The sequence below is a fragment of the Corvus hawaiiensis genome, chromosome 18 (assembly GCF_020740725.1).
Source record: "Corvus hawaiiensis isolate bCorHaw1 chromosome 18, bCorHaw1.pri.cur, whole genome shotgun sequence".
Classification (NCBI taxonomy): Eukaryota; Metazoa; Chordata; class Aves; order Passeriformes; family Corvidae; genus Corvus; species Corvus hawaiiensis.
This window is the reverse complement of record NC_063230.1, coordinates 4,937,408-4,952,825: the sequence shown is the minus strand read 5'-3', so window position 1 is coordinate 4,952,825 and position 15,418 is coordinate 4,937,408. Positions and strand designations below refer to the sequence as shown.

General features: G+C 49.2%; 2 protein-coding genes across 5 annotated transcripts in view; both read left to right on the top strand.

Moving 5' to 3' along the window:
* Positions 1-9,527, top strand: part of MSI1 (musashi RNA binding protein 1) — a 30,434-nt gene extending 20,907 nt beyond the window's left edge. For 2 of the 4 annotated variants that reach the window (XM_048322833.1, XM_048322834.1), the window contains exons 10-15: positions 1,207-1,287; positions 2,556-2,612; positions 5,440-5,508; positions 5,640-5,794; positions 6,268-6,333; positions 7,274-9,527. In XM_048322833.1, coding sequence (XP_048178790.1) covers positions 1,207-1,287; positions 2,556-2,612; positions 5,440-5,508; positions 5,640-5,794; positions 6,268-6,309 — 404 coding nt within the window. In that variant the 3' untranslated portion in view covers positions 6,310-6,333; positions 7,274-9,527. The remainder of the gene's footprint in view (positions 1-1,206; positions 1,288-2,555; positions 2,613-5,439; positions 5,509-5,639; positions 5,795-6,267; positions 6,334-7,273) is intronic. The other 2 variants (XM_048322835.1, XM_048322836.1) reach the window with 1 other exon arrangement.
* Positions 9,528-9,736: 209 nt separating this feature from the next.
* Positions 9,737-13,730, top strand: PLA2G1B (phospholipase A2 group IB). Its single transcript, XM_048322898.1, has 4 exons — positions 9,737-11,884; positions 11,958-12,117; positions 12,840-12,967; positions 13,570-13,730. The coding sequence occupies exons 1-4, from the start codon at positions 11,851-11,853 to the stop codon at positions 13,689-13,691; spliced, it is 444 nt and encodes a 147-aa protein (XP_048178855.1). The 5' UTR covers positions 9,737-11,850; the 3' UTR covers positions 13,692-13,730.
* The last annotated feature ends 1,688 nt before the right edge of the window (positions 13,731-15,418 follow it).

Here is a 15,418-nt window from a genome sequence, read left to right as displayed (position 1 = left end):
GCTGATGAATTAGTTGATTAAAAGAGCCCCTGAGCTTCCACTTGAAACAGTGGTCTGCGTAAATGTCCCCTCTGCCATTTAAAGACTGTTAAAATGCCTTTAAAGTTCTAGTTCAGTGTTATTTCACTCTGTTCCCTCCCTCTCAGGTACAGCAAGTATCTGGTATTGCAGGGAAAGTGATACATTTATCATGGGACTGTCTTGTAAGGAGAAATTGGTGACAAGCAGGCTGGGTATCATGTCTACCAATGCTCCCAAGGCAGAAGCATTCAGATAAAATTAAGAAATGAAAAAAAGAGTCATTTGTAGCCTCATTTTCCAGGTCTACAAAACCTCATGCCTAGATCTGAGAGTCAGCATGATCCTTCCAGTGTGAGTGTTGGTCCTGGCTTCTCTCTCTTCCCACTTTCACTGGAGCTCAGACCCAAGAGTACTGTTTGCTCAGGATCATTGCTGGTGTTGCTGGGCAAGGTGTACTCAGCCTGGCTCTCAGTGCTAAGCCTGCTGAGTAGCAGTTAGTCACTGAACAAAACCCCCAAAAGGGCATTTTTCCACCAATGTTTTCACTTGACTTATTGAAGGAAAATAAATCTCCAGCCTGTGGTTTTGGGTTTTGCCTTTTCTAAGCCATGTGGATTTTAAAGCAGCAAGATTCAAACTGAGTCACTGGGAAATCCACAGACTCATGTCTTGGGAGATCTCAAATCAAATATTAATCTGTGAGTCAATGCCCTGCATTCTCACAGGCTTGTTCCTGTAGGTGGTCAGCTTCCCGGAGAACAGCAGGAGTTGTGCTCCTGCCTGTGCCAGGAAGAAATATTCTTTGTACCTGCATTCACCAGCCCTTCTAGTGCAAAAGTGACTCAGAGCTGTTCAGCCATTCAAATGCCCCCTCCTCCTTGATCTCCAGTTTGTAAATCCAGCTGATGTATCAGAAAGCCTTAGTCTGCGGAGCTGTGAGTTTAAGAAGGAAATCTCCACGTCCTTACATGTTTGGAGCAAGGAAAAATTAAATGGGTCTGCTAAAACTCTTCTGCAGGCTCGCACGCGTTTTGCGCTCTGCCCAGCACTCTCCTGGGGCTTCTGCTGTTACCTCGCTTTCTGCTGTCTAATGCCAAAGGATGGTCATGCTGCTCGTGAGCAGCCAGGTACTGCAGGCACAGACCTTGCCAGCTTGCAGTAACAGAGTCCTTTTCTCTTCCCCAGGTTATCCAGGCTTCCAAGCTGCCACCTACGCGAGTCGAAGTTACACTGGCATTGCACCTGGTTACACTTACCAGTTTCCTGGTGAGTGGAACTCCCTGCTCTGTTCTTTGGTCTGCCTTCAGGTGATGGGAGCCTCTGGCATGATCTATAACCCAGGCTCTGCCCCTTTCACCCTTTCCCCTGTTTGGTCTTTCTTTAAATTGAAGATGGATGTGGAAGGGGGATGGGAGAAGCCTGGAATAGGTGGGAACAGCCTGTCCTTCATTAGGATTATCCTCACACTGCAGTGGCAAGAAAAGCCCAAGGCTGCTCCGACACCATTTCTGCTGGCCTCCTCTGTAGGGCTGCTGCTGTGACACAGAAGGGCCCTGCAGCTCTGCCTGTCTCACCGCCTTTGTGTGTGTCTCTCTCTCTTTACCAGAGTTGCCACCACTCTGGAAGTAGAACAGAATGTTAAACCCTATGTGCCAGGGAACTCCTGGGCATGCAAAAGGCAGGGGCCTGCAGCACTGCAGTTGTGTTGTGAACAGTGCCTGGACCACTCACCACCTTCACAAAGCATCTGCTTGGCCAGGGGGCTGCAGATCCCCTGCTAACTGGGTGGTTTCAAGCTCCCACCCCTGCCATGTGCTCAGAACATGGATTCTGAGATCAATGGCTGGAACCTGCTGTGCCGCAGCTGCTCAGAGCTTTGTGGGGCCTCTCCTCCCTCTCACTCTCTGCCAGGCAGGGAAATGAGGCAGAGCACATTTAAGGGACACACTGTGCTATTGCTGTTTTCTAGAGATGTGGCAACTCTGAGCATCCCTTCCTTACTCCATCCCTCAGTGTGATGGTTGATATATGAAGTTTTGATATTAGGGGCTGGGAATGAGAAGTTTCCCCTTCGCCTGAGGTGAGCCCAGGCTGACTGGCTGAAAGTTGCTGTTGCCTCCTGGCTGTCTGGAAGCTCTCCATGAATCCAGCTGTAGTGGCTTCAAGTCCCTCATTGTAAACCTGTGCCAGGCTGAGTGTGGCCCGTACTGAGCACCTACTGGCCTTGCCGCTGACAGGTCAGATTGGCCGGGTCACAGAGCAGTGCTCCAGGGCAGACCTGAGGCTGCACATTGAAGCTTGAACTTGCCCTGCCCTGGCCACTTTTATTCCAAGGATAAATGGATCCTTTCAGCCTTCAGGGCAGGAGTCGAGCACCTTTCAGCACCAGTTATAAATCAGTTTAAAGAAGACACTGGCCTGGTCGCAGTCTGGTTGCAGACTGCTCCCCCAGCAGACCCCGGCTGCTGTGTCTCTGCGGGGTCTCCCTTGGGGCATTTGATGAATTCCTAAGCTGTCTTGCATTTCGTTTTTAGAGTTCCGTGTAGAGCGGACCCCTCTCCCGAGTGCCCCCGTCCTCCCTGAGCTCACAGGTCAGTCCCACTCATTTCCTAAACTCACAAGCTGGAAGGGCAGAAGGGGGCTTTGGGCTGTTTCAGTGATGTTGCTGCTCCACAGCCTCGTGCAGTTAGACTGGAAATGTGCCTTATTTCCTTCCTCTTTCATCTGGAAAGCTGGGGATGAAAAGATGGAGAGGCAGTCAGAGCCGTGTGCATTGCCTCTGAAAAGGGCCATGCAGGTCCTTTCCTGCTGCTTGCCTCATTTTTTGCTCCTTGCCCCAGGCTGTTTGTAAACCAGATATGGAAACTGCAGAGAGCAGGGTGACTTCCGCAGGTCTACAAATGGCTTTAACCTGAGCTGTTGCAAGAATGAAATTTGGAGTGCTGGGGGGAGGGAGAGGGTGTAGATGCACCCCTGGTTACTCTAATCCCATTTCCCTGGGCAGGAGGGGCTGCAGGGAATGCTTTCCCTTCTCTGGGTGGTGCAGCTCCCCAGCTACTCCCACACAGGCTTCCCAGGTAGGAGTGAGTGTGGTGGGACTTTGCAAAGTTCTGCAGTGCTTGTAGGGAGCTGTGGAACAAAATGGGAGCAGAGGATCATTGTCAGTGTCTTCAAAGTCCAAATGTCCTCTGGATCCTCAGCTCCCGGGGTGTGTGCAGTGTGTTCTCCCTACGTGATGTTCCTTCTGTCTCCTCTCCCCTCTATGGCCATGTTTTCCCCAGCTCTGTCCTGTCCATGATTTTTGTCATAGAAAAGCAGCTTTGTGTAGCACTCTGCTCCCTGTGTGCCATCTCATTTCTGTGGTCCTCCTTCCCAGTGCTTCCTTGCCCCCCCACCTGTTTCAGGGCTTGTATTTCTCTGCAAAAGGGTATGGAAAACCTTCCTGGGAAGCTTTTCTGGAATTAGCAGTACAAACAGGCTTGAAAGGGAGTTTCTGTGGCACAAAATTATGTTAATCATCAGGGACTCTCTACTGAGGTTGGTGGCCACCTATGAACAAATTTCCCTGAGGGAGGTAGGGGAAGACTAAATCCTGTCTCCCTCTTAACAAAACCCTTCCCTGACACAATGTATACAGCTGCATAAGCACCTTTGAGCCTTCTGATTAGCAAGCAAAGCAGATGGGGGTCCAGTTGTTTATTTACATGTGTGTTTTTCTGCAAAACCCATCACATTTGTAGCGGAATGTTGGTGACTTGGCAGAAGTGTTTTTCCCTTCATGTCCACCCCCGGCTGTCCTGTGCCTTTCCCTAGCAGAGGTGACTCACCTGATGCCTGGCTGTCACCGGTAGCCTGGGTGCACCAGGGCTCTGCACAACAAGAAGTTATTAATGCTGCTGTCCTGGCTGGATGCCACGTTAGCTTACAGTCCTGAGTGTCTCTCTGAAATACCAGCTGGAGATCATGGCATTCTTCCCTCCTCGATATGCTTACCTCCTGTTAAACAAGCCCTGCGCAGCCGCTTGGCTGGGCCGCGGCTGCGATTCCCATGTATAGGCTGGAGTTGGCCCCACAGAGGGCAGGGCCCCCGCTCCCACGAAGGTGCAGCGAGCTGTGCGCTCAAGGGCCCTTGTGCCTTCAAGTGGCTGCAGCACACATGGGCTGCACTTTGTGGCTTGGCAAGGGGAACTAAATGGAGGGGATGGCACAGCCAGGGATGCACGCACAGGTGCTTTGTCACCACAACACAAGCCTGGTGTCTCAGTACGTAAGACTGCAAAGGCAAGAAGGGTTTTTCTTGGAAAAAGAACTGGAGCTTTTGAGAAGACCTCGCCTCCTTTCTCAGTAAAACCACATTCACTCGTGTGTTAGGGACTTGCAGCAGGGATGGGGTAGGAGAGTGGCTGCCAGAAGCCTTTCTTTCCCAGAACAGCATCTTTGGGGGTGATGTGAAGCAGCAACATGCTTGCATTGGCCCAGGGCCTGTAATGAGCAACTAACCCAGATAGAAGCCTCGTATGACGTTTGCTTGTAACAGGCTGGTGCCTGCTACTAAATATTCCCTCCTAAGCTAGTCTGGGTTTCAGCCTTTACATGATTGATTTGTTCTGACCTCTTTTTATGGTGCTCTAAACAGAATCACAGTGAATTTCACATTCAAGCATGAAATGCTGACCCAGTCATTTTAAGGGCAAAGAGAAACATACTGGCTAGATGCCTTCTGCCCCGAGGGCTGAATGCCTGTGGCAGTAGAGTTGGGAATTAGAACTGCTACATATAAATTAAGACTTAACTGTTTTAATTAAGCCATTTCTAGTTCCTGCTCCCTAGGTATATGTTTCCTGCTTTTCTACAATGAACAATGAGGTTTTGAGCAATTCAGGAGCAAAACTCAGTGTGAGAAGGATGGTAGATCTTGAGCAAAGAAATAGGGAGAAAGAGGCTATTAAAGAATAGAAAGAGGCTGTTATTCAAGAATATTACCAAGAGACAGAGGAGGGGCTGAGCCTCAGGATGTTAAGCTTCTGTCCTTGAGCTTTTCCTATTCTCCACATTCACTGCAAAATCTGGATCCGTAGCTTCAGATTAACTGCATCTTGCAAGCTTAGTAGTGACAGCATACATCTGAAATTGCCCACTGCTCATTCAGCTAGCTTTTCCATACCGTGCCTTTGGCTGCTCTGGGGTGTGGGCTTGACAGAGCATGGCTCGTGCATTCTGCTGGATGCTGGCAGTGCAAAAGAACACTGATAAATTCAGGGCTATGCATTTTCCTGTTGTCATCCTTGGATGTCCTCGGTGCACTAAGACAGTATGTATGTGTGGGCCCAGTATTTTGCAGTGGGAAATGAAGGCTGCCTTCGAGGAGTTTCCCATGTAGCCACAATGCTCCTGAGATGCCTATTCCTTCTTTTCCAGCAATCCCCCTCACTGCATATGGACCAATGGCAGCAGCAGCGGCTGCAGCGGCCGTGGTGCGAGGGACAGGTAACTCCACTTTCTCCCCAGCGGGGGAGTCTTGTCATGGAGGTTTGCCAAGGGGCTGTGGGGGGGGGGGGGGGGTGGGATGGGGTTGCATTTTTGGGATCTTCACTACGTAGTTCTGCTGCCTGCTGTAGGTTCCACCCCCAGTCGCACCGGTGGGTTTCTGGGCACCACCAGTCCCGGGCCGATGGCAGAGCTTTATGGAGCCGCCAACCAGGACTCAGGGGTTAGCAGTTACATCAGCGCTGCCAGTCCAGCCCCAAGCACCGGCTTTGGACACAGCCTAGGGGTGAGTGCTCCCTGTGCCCTCTGGGGGGGAGGGAGATGGGGAGTGGGCTGTGTCTCCACATGGTGAGGGAGGTGAGCAGCAGCAGGCAGCCCCCTCAGCCTACAGCCTGATTTCTGTTTATGAAATACCACCCACTGCAGCATTGGCTGTGCCACTGCTGAGCCCCAGACCAAAGACAGACTGTGCAGAGTGCAGTGGCTCACTTGGAGTCCACATCCTTGGTTTCTGCTGGCTCTGCCTGATCACCACTCAAGGTCCTGATCTCCAGACCTTTCCCAGATCTAGCTCAGGCTTTCCAAGAGCCTGTCTTGGCCCTGACACAGCATCCTGCAGGGTGATGTGCTCTTTAGACCTGGCACCTCCAACTGAAAATAGTTTCTCTGTCATCTGGGCCATGACTGAATTTGTTGTGTTAGTAATTCTTCTTCACTTTTCTTTTGTTTAAGAGTGGGGTTTTAACTCTTTCTTCACAGGGTCCCTTGATTGCAACAGCTTTTACCAATGGGTATCACTGAAGCTGGGGACCAAGGAGGCAGGAGGTAAGAGACCTTTGAACAGGAGCAGGTAAAGAGAGAGAGAGGAGTGAGGTTCTCAGCTGGCCCCTGTGCTCGGGCTCTCAGCTGAAGCTGTGGATGTTGCTGTGAGGCTCCATGGCCTGGCCCAGTCGGCGGGAGGAGTCCTGTGGCCAGCCTGGGGCTCTCTCCTGCACCAGAGGCTTGGCAGGTTGGGTTCCTACTGAATGCTCCCCAGGCTGGGAGTGGAGAGTGTCTTAGTGTCTGGCACAAAGAGGAAGAAAATGAAGCACTGACAAAAAGAGAAAACATCTGCAGGGTTGGCCAGAGTCACAACCCAGTGGTGATCCTGAGAGAAAAGCTTGGCTCTTCTGTGTGGCTGGGGAAGCCTCCACCATGCAGCTGGTTCTTCTCACTGCTGCTGAGACCAGTCTCTGGGAAGGGAGGTTTTTCATCTCCTGCCTGGGAGAAGGGCAGAAGGAAAGTTTGATCAGTTCTAGTTTTGGTCCTTGGATGGGCTGAGAGGGAGCTGGTGGATATTCTTTGTTTGCTTTACAAATATGACTGAAGTTAGCTGGCTTGAAATTTAAAATAAATTCAACAACCAGCTTTTCAAAAAGGAGGGCAAAAACTGGAGGGAACGGTGTCCATGGACAGGAGCCCATGGCAGCCTGGCAGAGCTGCACTGAGCTGAGTGCTGGGGAAATGGCTGAACCCTGCTATGTCCCAGCCCTCCCACGGGCCAGGCCACATGGTGTGTGGGACCTTGTTTCCCAGGCCTGCATGTTGCCATTAGAGATGGAAACGTCTCTCCCATGCCCTGTCCCAGCGATGTGCAGAGCAAGACTGTGTTGGGGCAAAGTTTGGGTATTGAGATCACTGTCAGATCACACAGGAAGAAAACCCCAGAAGGAAAGCTGTGGTTGTTCTAGATCCTGTCCCTTCCCTCTCCTGCTATGTCCTGTAGATTCCCCAGTGACCTAACCGAGGACAGTGAGCGGCTGGAGGATCTGGTGAGCCTCGGGGGATGAGCCAAGGTTACCTTTCTCTTGAATCAAACTGCACACTGCCGGCTGGCTGCCAGGCTCCTGCCACCCTGCCCGATCTCTCCCTTCGACCAGACCACACTGGACTGAACCTGAGGAGATCATCTCGCTTTGTTACTAACCACCGACGGTTTACGCTTCCCCCTCCCTGCCCCCAGCCCACTGATTCTTCTTTTATTTATTTTATTAGCTGTTAGTTTTATTTTTTTATTTTATTTTTTTATCGTTTTTGGGGGCTGCCCCTTCTTTTTGTTGTTTGCTCTTTCCCGAGCTAGTAGACATATTTTATGAATTGGCTTTGTGATTGTGTTAGGTAGTTTTCATTGAGGAGTATTTTTATTTGGCTTTGAAACTGTTTTGAATATTTTCAACTGTTGTTGTTGTCGTCAGTGTTTTTAAAGCACGGTATGTAACAAGAATGCAGTTCTGAAGGGAAGAAAGAGACAGAGAGCAAAGGCTGAGAGGAACTGCTGTATTTCTATTTTTTTTAAAGAAACTGTTTTTAATTGTTTCTGTTTTGTAAATGTGAGGAATGTGAGGCTTTGAAAAGTGTGAAACTCCAAGGATCCGAAAATGTTGGACATCGCTATGGAACAAAACAAATGTATATTTTGCTAAGTGAAAAACACTATCCTTACAGCTGAAAGATTTTTTTTTTCCCTAGGTTTAGTTTTACGTGGGGTTTTCTTTTCCTCCTGTATAATATGTAAATATTGTGAGCTGAACCTGGCTGCTGCCTGCAGCCTGGCTCCAAGGAGCCGCTCCAGGTCCTGGACTTGGTGCCACAGCGTGAGCAATACTCTCCAGCAGAATCCTGACAGGACTTTGTTCTTTTTTTGTACACCTTTTACTGTAAGATGAGATGAAAGGGGGGCGGGGGGGGCGGGCGGGAGTGAAACGTACCAGCCATCGGCTGTTTTGCTGAGCGGGTTAAAGCTGCTTTGAATTGCTCGATGTACAGACTCCATCCCTGGGCTCTGTAGCGCCAGCGCTGTGCTGGCTTAGGCAAAGGGCTTTGCTGCCGTTGCTTGTCTTGGTTACTTCGAAAGGAATTCACTCTCCAAACAATATCGCTTGCATCAAGATTTCCTGAGAAAGGGGATCCTCCTCCAGAGACGAGGGTATCAGAAGGGGTGTCAGCCAGGGGGAGATTTGGGTAGTCGTTCTCTGAAGGGCAAGGCTCTGGGATGGGGATTCATTAACAGGGGAGAAAAGCATTAGGGTGGTGATTTGGGGGCGGGTTAAGGGCTTCTCAGGGATTATATGAATTATAGAATTGCAGCTTCCCGTTTGCTTTACTCTGTGTTCTGAAGACTGTGGGAATTTGTCAGTTGTCCTGTGCGGGTGATCCGGTCCCTTCTCCAGAACCTGCTGGGGCTTCCCCTGGTATGATCCAGGCCCCTGCTAACCAGCACTCTGCCAGGGGAGGCCTCCAGCAGGAGTACACAGGGCAGGTTTGGGTCTGGATTTCAGTGAACCAAAGACCTTGTTAAGGGGGGTGATTAAGCCTTTTATTAAGATGCAGCCAAACTCTTTTCCCAGGGAAATAACAGCTTCATCTTAAGTTTAAAAATCATTCCCTCTCTTCTCCCAAACTGAGCCCCTATAAAGGAGATGGGCATTTAGAAAAGGACTGGGAGGGCCACAGTGCCCACGGGGCCCTTCTCTTCCATCTCTCCCCTGTCTGCTGGAATTTGTCCTGACCTGAGCGATGCGTTTGGAGAGTTCTGTTTAGTTAAGAAGGTACTTAACAGATCAGTACTGAAAACACAAAGCAATAATTTTTGTTACTGAGACAAGAGTCTGTATGTCTGTTTTTTTAAATATTTCCTAATTAAAGAAGAGCTGCATTTTATTGGGTTTATTTTTATTCTATATACTTCAAATTTGGGTCTGCAGACAGCGCTTTCCTCCCTCTTGGTGTATGCGCTGAGCTGCTTCTGTGCCCCCTCCAGACATCCTGGGCCAGCTGTGCTGCTGCTGGGCTGTGAGTCACTCTCTAGCCACTGCCTGGAGGCTGGGGCTCTGGTTTCAGGGTGGGCATTTTTTTAAAAGAAATAAAGCTGTGTTTTTAAGCCAGTAAGTTATTACACTCCAATGTTTGTTCTCTCCACACCTGTAACCCTTTTTCCAGATTTCAGTTTTAAATTCCTAATAAATTATTTGAAAACTGTCCTTCTCTGTCATTATTTGGGGGTGCGAGGTTTTCCAGTGGGGGAGATTTCAGGTGAACTTAGACTTGGCAGGAGTTGCATCCCGCCTCAAGGATAAAAGCCCCAGGCAGGTCTCTTACTCATTGTTATGCTTCCCCACTTGGGCAGTGGCCCAGTTTATAATGTGAGGCAGATCTGGTTTTAGTAGAGATTGTGTCTCTTCTCTACATTACGGAGGTTTTGTTTAAGTATTTGTAGGTTCAGAAAAGGAGATAATGTGGTGCTTAGAAGTTAGGCTCATACCCTGGATTCAATTGACTGTGGTGGACCAAGGAAGCTAGATGTAAGAAAGTAAAATGTGGAGATGGGAAGTAAAGTCCTTAACAGACAAAAGAGAGAAAGGAGAATTTTAACAGTGTAGAATAGTAGGGAACTCTGCAATGGGGCTTATAAAAAAGTCTTAAAAATAATTTAAGGCTTAAGCCTGTAAGTTGGAACCAGTTAAGAGGTTGAAATGCGCTCACAAGTGTACTGAGGACCACTGGCTTTGTATACAGCACAGGTTGGGGGGAACCAAAAATAGCATCGGTGAAAAAATCTTTACCCTGCTGGGATTTTTCTCATGAGGCACTCTTGTAATGCTCACATGCTTGCTTTCCCACACTTGGTGATCCTTTTGTTGAACTAAAAATGTAGGACGTTGTTGATTTATGATTTTAAAAGGCCACTTGACTGGAAATTTTATAGCAAACATCAATAATACATCAGATACTGAGAAAAGAGGAAAAAGGAACCACAGATTCCTACGTTTCATAGGTACGAAAACAATTTTTTTTTTTTAATGGTAAAAGCAGAGAAGACAGAGAGCACTTAAGTGGATATTGAAGGGAAAGTCGGCAGATTGATCTGTGGACAAAAGTTTAAATTATTTTTTCTGAACTAACTGTGCATACAGACTGTCCTTTACATCGGCCTTTAATGTTTGTTCAATACTCTGTTAGAACACTGAGAATCTTAAATCTGCAACTCGGCATCCATTTGGCTGTAGGTAATCCATGAGTGGGGAGCCCCAGAATGGGAGCGGTTGAAGAGATCAAAAAAGTTGGAATTGATCTGGTTGTTCAGCACCATGTCTAGCTTTACCTAGATGTCCTACAGATATGTCAACATCCAGTGGGTACTGTGGGTACCCTGGTGTAGTTTCAGACCCTATGAGGAGGAAGGTGTCCTCATCACCCTTTTTGGAACCTGCTGGTGGGTGGTGAGCCCAAAGTTTCCTGCATGAGTACTCTGGTATATTGGGCTGTTGCAGAAAGGTGGCCTTTGCCTCCTCCTCTGCTCTTAAAAGCTGAGGGCTTGTTTGGTGCTTTGGAAATCAACACAGACTTGACAATCACATCTAATAACTGTATCTTGAGTGTGTCAAAATGCCAAACCTGTAGCCCTGAAAATGCCAGAGCCTCTGGGATCTAAATATGAGTGCAATGTTTTTACTTACCCAAGGCTGATTCCAGGAAGCTTTTTCTTACCCATTTTTTTGAACTTCTTTCAAGGTTCCTAACTCAGCTCATCCCTTGGCACAGAGGACCAAAGGTTCTTAACTGGGTTCTGCATTGGTGTTGGAGAAAGAGAAACTGCTCTAAGTTACTGAAGTCTGCTGTGTATGTTGAAACTTCTAAGCCCGGTTCATTTCCAGTGTAAATTGCTTAAGGCCACATAAAACCAGATACTACTCCTTGTTTAAGCCAAATAGAGAGGTTTTCCAGATCACTTGGCTCCTGTTTCTTGCCTAGTAGTACCTCCTTCTCTGTGGTTTTAAAGTAAAGAACAGCTTGATTTTTTTTCAGTTCAGCTCATGCCAAATAGTCATTTGATGTGAGTGGACAACCTGTACCTTATTTTCTGCATTACACCAAGAGAACCCATGGAGAGATACAGGATTAATGATAAGTGGGATACCATAAAAAGAGGATGCAAGCATTAGTGGCAGGTTCTTAATTAGTGTGCCAGAAACTTCCAACTGAACTACCACACTGCCATTATTTTTTAGTAGAGAGCCCTTAAAAATATCCAGGTCTTTCAGGCTGACTTCTAATAGTAGCACTACAAGAATTTAATAGTAAAAATCTAGAGAGCAAATATTTGCCTTTCTGGCTTTCATGGATTTATCTCAATTGGCCTTCAACTGGTCACACCACAATCTGCCGCCCACAGCCTCTGATGGAAGAAGTCTGCATTTAGTAACATAAATATTGGCTGGTTTATATCACACCCATGTCAAGGTGACCCTGTTGTATAAAGACTCATTTCCCTTAGCAGCAGTCTCTGTGTCAAGTGCTGCAAGAATGAAGTTCCTGGCCCTGCTTTTCCTGCTGTCAGGTGTGTAAGTGCCCTTGCCCTCGCACTGGTAACCCTGAACCTGACACTAACCACTCTCTGTGTCTCTCCCCAGTGGGTGCAGCTAGCACTGAGGTCTCGCCCCGGGCTGTGTGGCTGTTCCGCAAAATGATCAAGTGCACCCTGCCGGGCAGCTACCCACTGCTGGACTTCGCTGACTATGGCTGCTACTGTGGCTTGGGGGGCACCGGCACTCCAGTGGACAAGCTCGACAGGTTTATAAGACTCTACTTTTACAAACCTCTTTCCTTGCTTGTACTTTTCTGGTTCAGCTTCATCTCAGCTGGCCCTGCCTGTGAACATTTACAAAACTCTCTGGCTGCTGTGAACGCAGCTTTCTCTCACAGATGGATTCAAGGGGAAAAGGATGTGCACTATCACACCTTGATGCCTTATTACTAAGATAAAATATAATTACAGCAACTCCTCTTTTCTCTTCTATGGCAATACAGTGTGCTCATTCAAGCCTTTTTTTTGCAGCAGTGCTGGGCCAGCAGCCTGGATGCAGCTCTGCACACTCTGCCCAGTGCTTGACCATCAACATGTGCAGGGCTGGATTGCACTGCAAAATGCTAGGAAATGGCATGGGCAATTTAGAGACACACAAGTCTGACAGCCAGGTCTTGGACTGTGTTGGCTGAGAGCTTGTCAGCTACCAGGCACTGAGAGGGTGTGTAGGGTAAACACTGGCTTTTGCTTTCCCTGTGCCCAACAGACAAGTGTGAAGATGCTCCTGTAAGTATATATATGTACTAGAACCTCTTGGACCATGAGCTGGCACAACTCTATCCCATTGTGTCTGCCCTCTTATCACTGGGTATCTTTTTTTTAATTGTTCAGTGCCTTGTCAAAGCAAATCTAGCATATTTGTGTGTCTTACAGGTCAGTTGAGCTTGCAATTCTGGTATTTTCTAACCTTTTTCTCCTTATTTCCCAGGTGCTGCCAAGTACATGATAACTGCTACACCCAGGCAAAGAAAATGGAATCCTGCAGATTCCTCCTGGACAACCCCTACACTAAGCTGTACCAGTTCAGCTGCTCTGATGGGCAGATCACATGTAGCAGTATGTCCATTTCCACATCACTCCAGATGTTCTCCAGTCTCTCTTAGGAAGGCACAGGGCTGTGTTACATTCGCACCAGTGCAACTTCTTGCCAGGGGAACTGGTTGTTAAAAGGAGGGCACCTCACACAGGCACTGGAACGAGTATTCTCTATATAGCCCACAATTTAAAGTTTTATGAAGATATATGGTACGGCAGGATATAGGGAAGCCTCTCTACTCTTCAGGGTATTGAGTACTTTTCTGGGAGGCCCTGTAATGGCAGTATCCAAGAGATCAGTATGTTAACTGGGAATTGCTATACGTCTTCTGCCAGACACCTCTGATAAATAGTGGAGACTTTACAGGGCTCTGGAACGGAGGTAAAGAGCAGAGAGGCTGGCAAATAGGGCTGCAGGGAAGGGAGGAAGGGGCAAAGAGAGAGATGGCTTGGCTGGAACACAAAGCTTTGGGGGCAGTGGGTTAGTGGCGAGAAACCTGTGCACTCCCAGAACGATGGCAACAGTGAAACGAGTACACCTTGACAGCAGAAATGCCAGCCCGAGTCACTGCAGCGCCTAGCGAAGGAGCCGCGGGCTCTGACCGCTGCTCTCTCTCCTCCAGGCAAGAACAAGGAGTGCGCCTCGTTCATCTGCAACTGCGACCGCGCCGCTGCCATGTGCTTCGCCAACGCGCCCTACAACCCCGAGTACAAGAAGCTGGACACCGAGAAATACTGCAAATAATCGCCCTCATGTGCCTCAGGGCGGCCGCAGGACCAAATAAACAAATAAATAACCTAAACCGGTACTCCTAGCCGCCTCCTACCGCCGCGCTGAAGGGAAAGGACAGCGGGCGCGACGGGAGGGGAGAGAAAGAGGGAAAGAAAGAAGGAGGGAAAGAGAGAAGGAGGGAGACCCCGCCCCCTCTGCCTACGGCCCAGTGTGGCGCCTGCTGCGTCCCCGCGTTCGCTGATTGGCCCTTGGGGGGGGTGGGGCGGGGCGCACCTGGTCGCGGCCTCGCGCGCCCGCCCCTCAGGTACCCGCAAGCTGGGGGTGCTGCGGGCGGGGCCGTGGCTTCCCGCCCTCACCCCTTCGCGGCTCCTGAAGGCAACTGTCCCTGCTTGCCCTCACGCTCCTGAGGCTCCTCAGGGCGACCCTCTCTCCCTTACCCTCCCGAGGTTGCTCAGCGCTCCCCTGCCGCCCGCCTGGGGCTCCTCAAGGCGCTCTTCCCGCCCGCCTTCATCCTCCCGAGACTCTCCAGGCCATCCCTCTCGCCCGCCCTCACTCTGACGGCCGCCTTCACCCTCCCGCCGCCCTCACTCTCGCGCAGCTCCTCGCCTTCCCGGGACTCCTGAGGGCGCCCTTCACGCCCTCGCCTCTGCCGCCCTCGCCTCGGGCTGCCCATGCGTTAGCCAGAGCACAGCGGTCCCTCTTCCCCGGGGCGTCGCTGCGTGACGGTCTTGAGCTGTTTGGTGCTCCTTTCTCCTGAGGGTCTCCTGTGTGCATAGCCCGGGGAGCCCTTCCCCTGCCCGGTGCTGTTCCCAGTCAGGAGCTGCAGGGAAGGAGACACTGTTCCCATTTAGGAGCTGGAGAGAAGGAGGTAATGTTGGCCTGGAAGGCAGGGAGCCCTTCTGAGGGACAGTATCTGCCCCACTTTTCCAACCCTGCCAAGGTCCTGTGCCAAAGCTAACCCCCACCCTTGGTACCAGTTTTGCTGGCAGAGGCTTTTGGAGGTGTGGGTGAGCTCCCAGGGCAGGGTCTACACACACCTCTGCTTGCTGGCAGGGCATGAGGAGGGCCCCAGTTCATCATCAGAATGAACTGTACCCAAACATAGAGCAAAACCCAAGGATCTGAGAGTGGTCTGGGAAATGAGAAACATGGAGAAGGATGAAGCTGTCTTGATATGTTATTGGAAGGTATTTGCAATGCCTTCCTACTGAAAGTAAATGTATCTTTGAGGGCATTAGAATGATAATGAGAAAGGATAGTGAATTGCATTTTGTCCTAGTTTTGTACCAGTATTTGTTGCTTATTTGTCCTCAGGTGTTTGTGTATATGAATTTTCTGGAAACATTGAGTACTTGGAGTCCTCCACAGAAATCTTGAGGATCCTGGATGAGATCCCATCATATGGCCAAAACGAGTCATTCTTAGGGCTGGAAGAGCAAGATGAGGTCTCCTGTACTCACTCTCTAGCTTAGATTCTCTGAAATTATTGTTTGTAGAACAGTAAAGTCCCTAAGTAAATGTTATTAAATCCCCTTGTGATAAATCTCATTGTAGAGAAAAAAACTAACATATCATCACTGTCTAGAAGGAACACTGCACTTTTGAGCTGTATTATCACAAGTAGGGAATATTGCTGGGGTGCATTGGAAGCATTTCAGAAACTGTTAGTATGAATTTTGCCTGTAACAGGAACTCTAGATTTGAGGTGAGCAGTATATCTACTCCTGGCATTCAGCATT

Excerpts from the sequence above, each read along its gene's own strand:
- PLA2G1B (XM_048322898.1), top strand. The coding sequence starts at position 11,851 with ATGAAGTTCCTGGCCCTGCTTTTCCTGCTGTCAG. Across the intron at positions 11,885-11,957 it reads CCTGCTTTTCCTGCTGTCAG|TGGGTGCAGCTAGCACTGAG; the intron begins GTGTGTAAGTGC and ends GTCTCTCCCCAG. Across the intron at positions 12,118-12,839 it reads CCAGTGGACAAGCTCGACAG|GTGCTGCCAAGTACATGATA; the intron begins GTTTATAAGACT and ends CTTATTTCCCAG.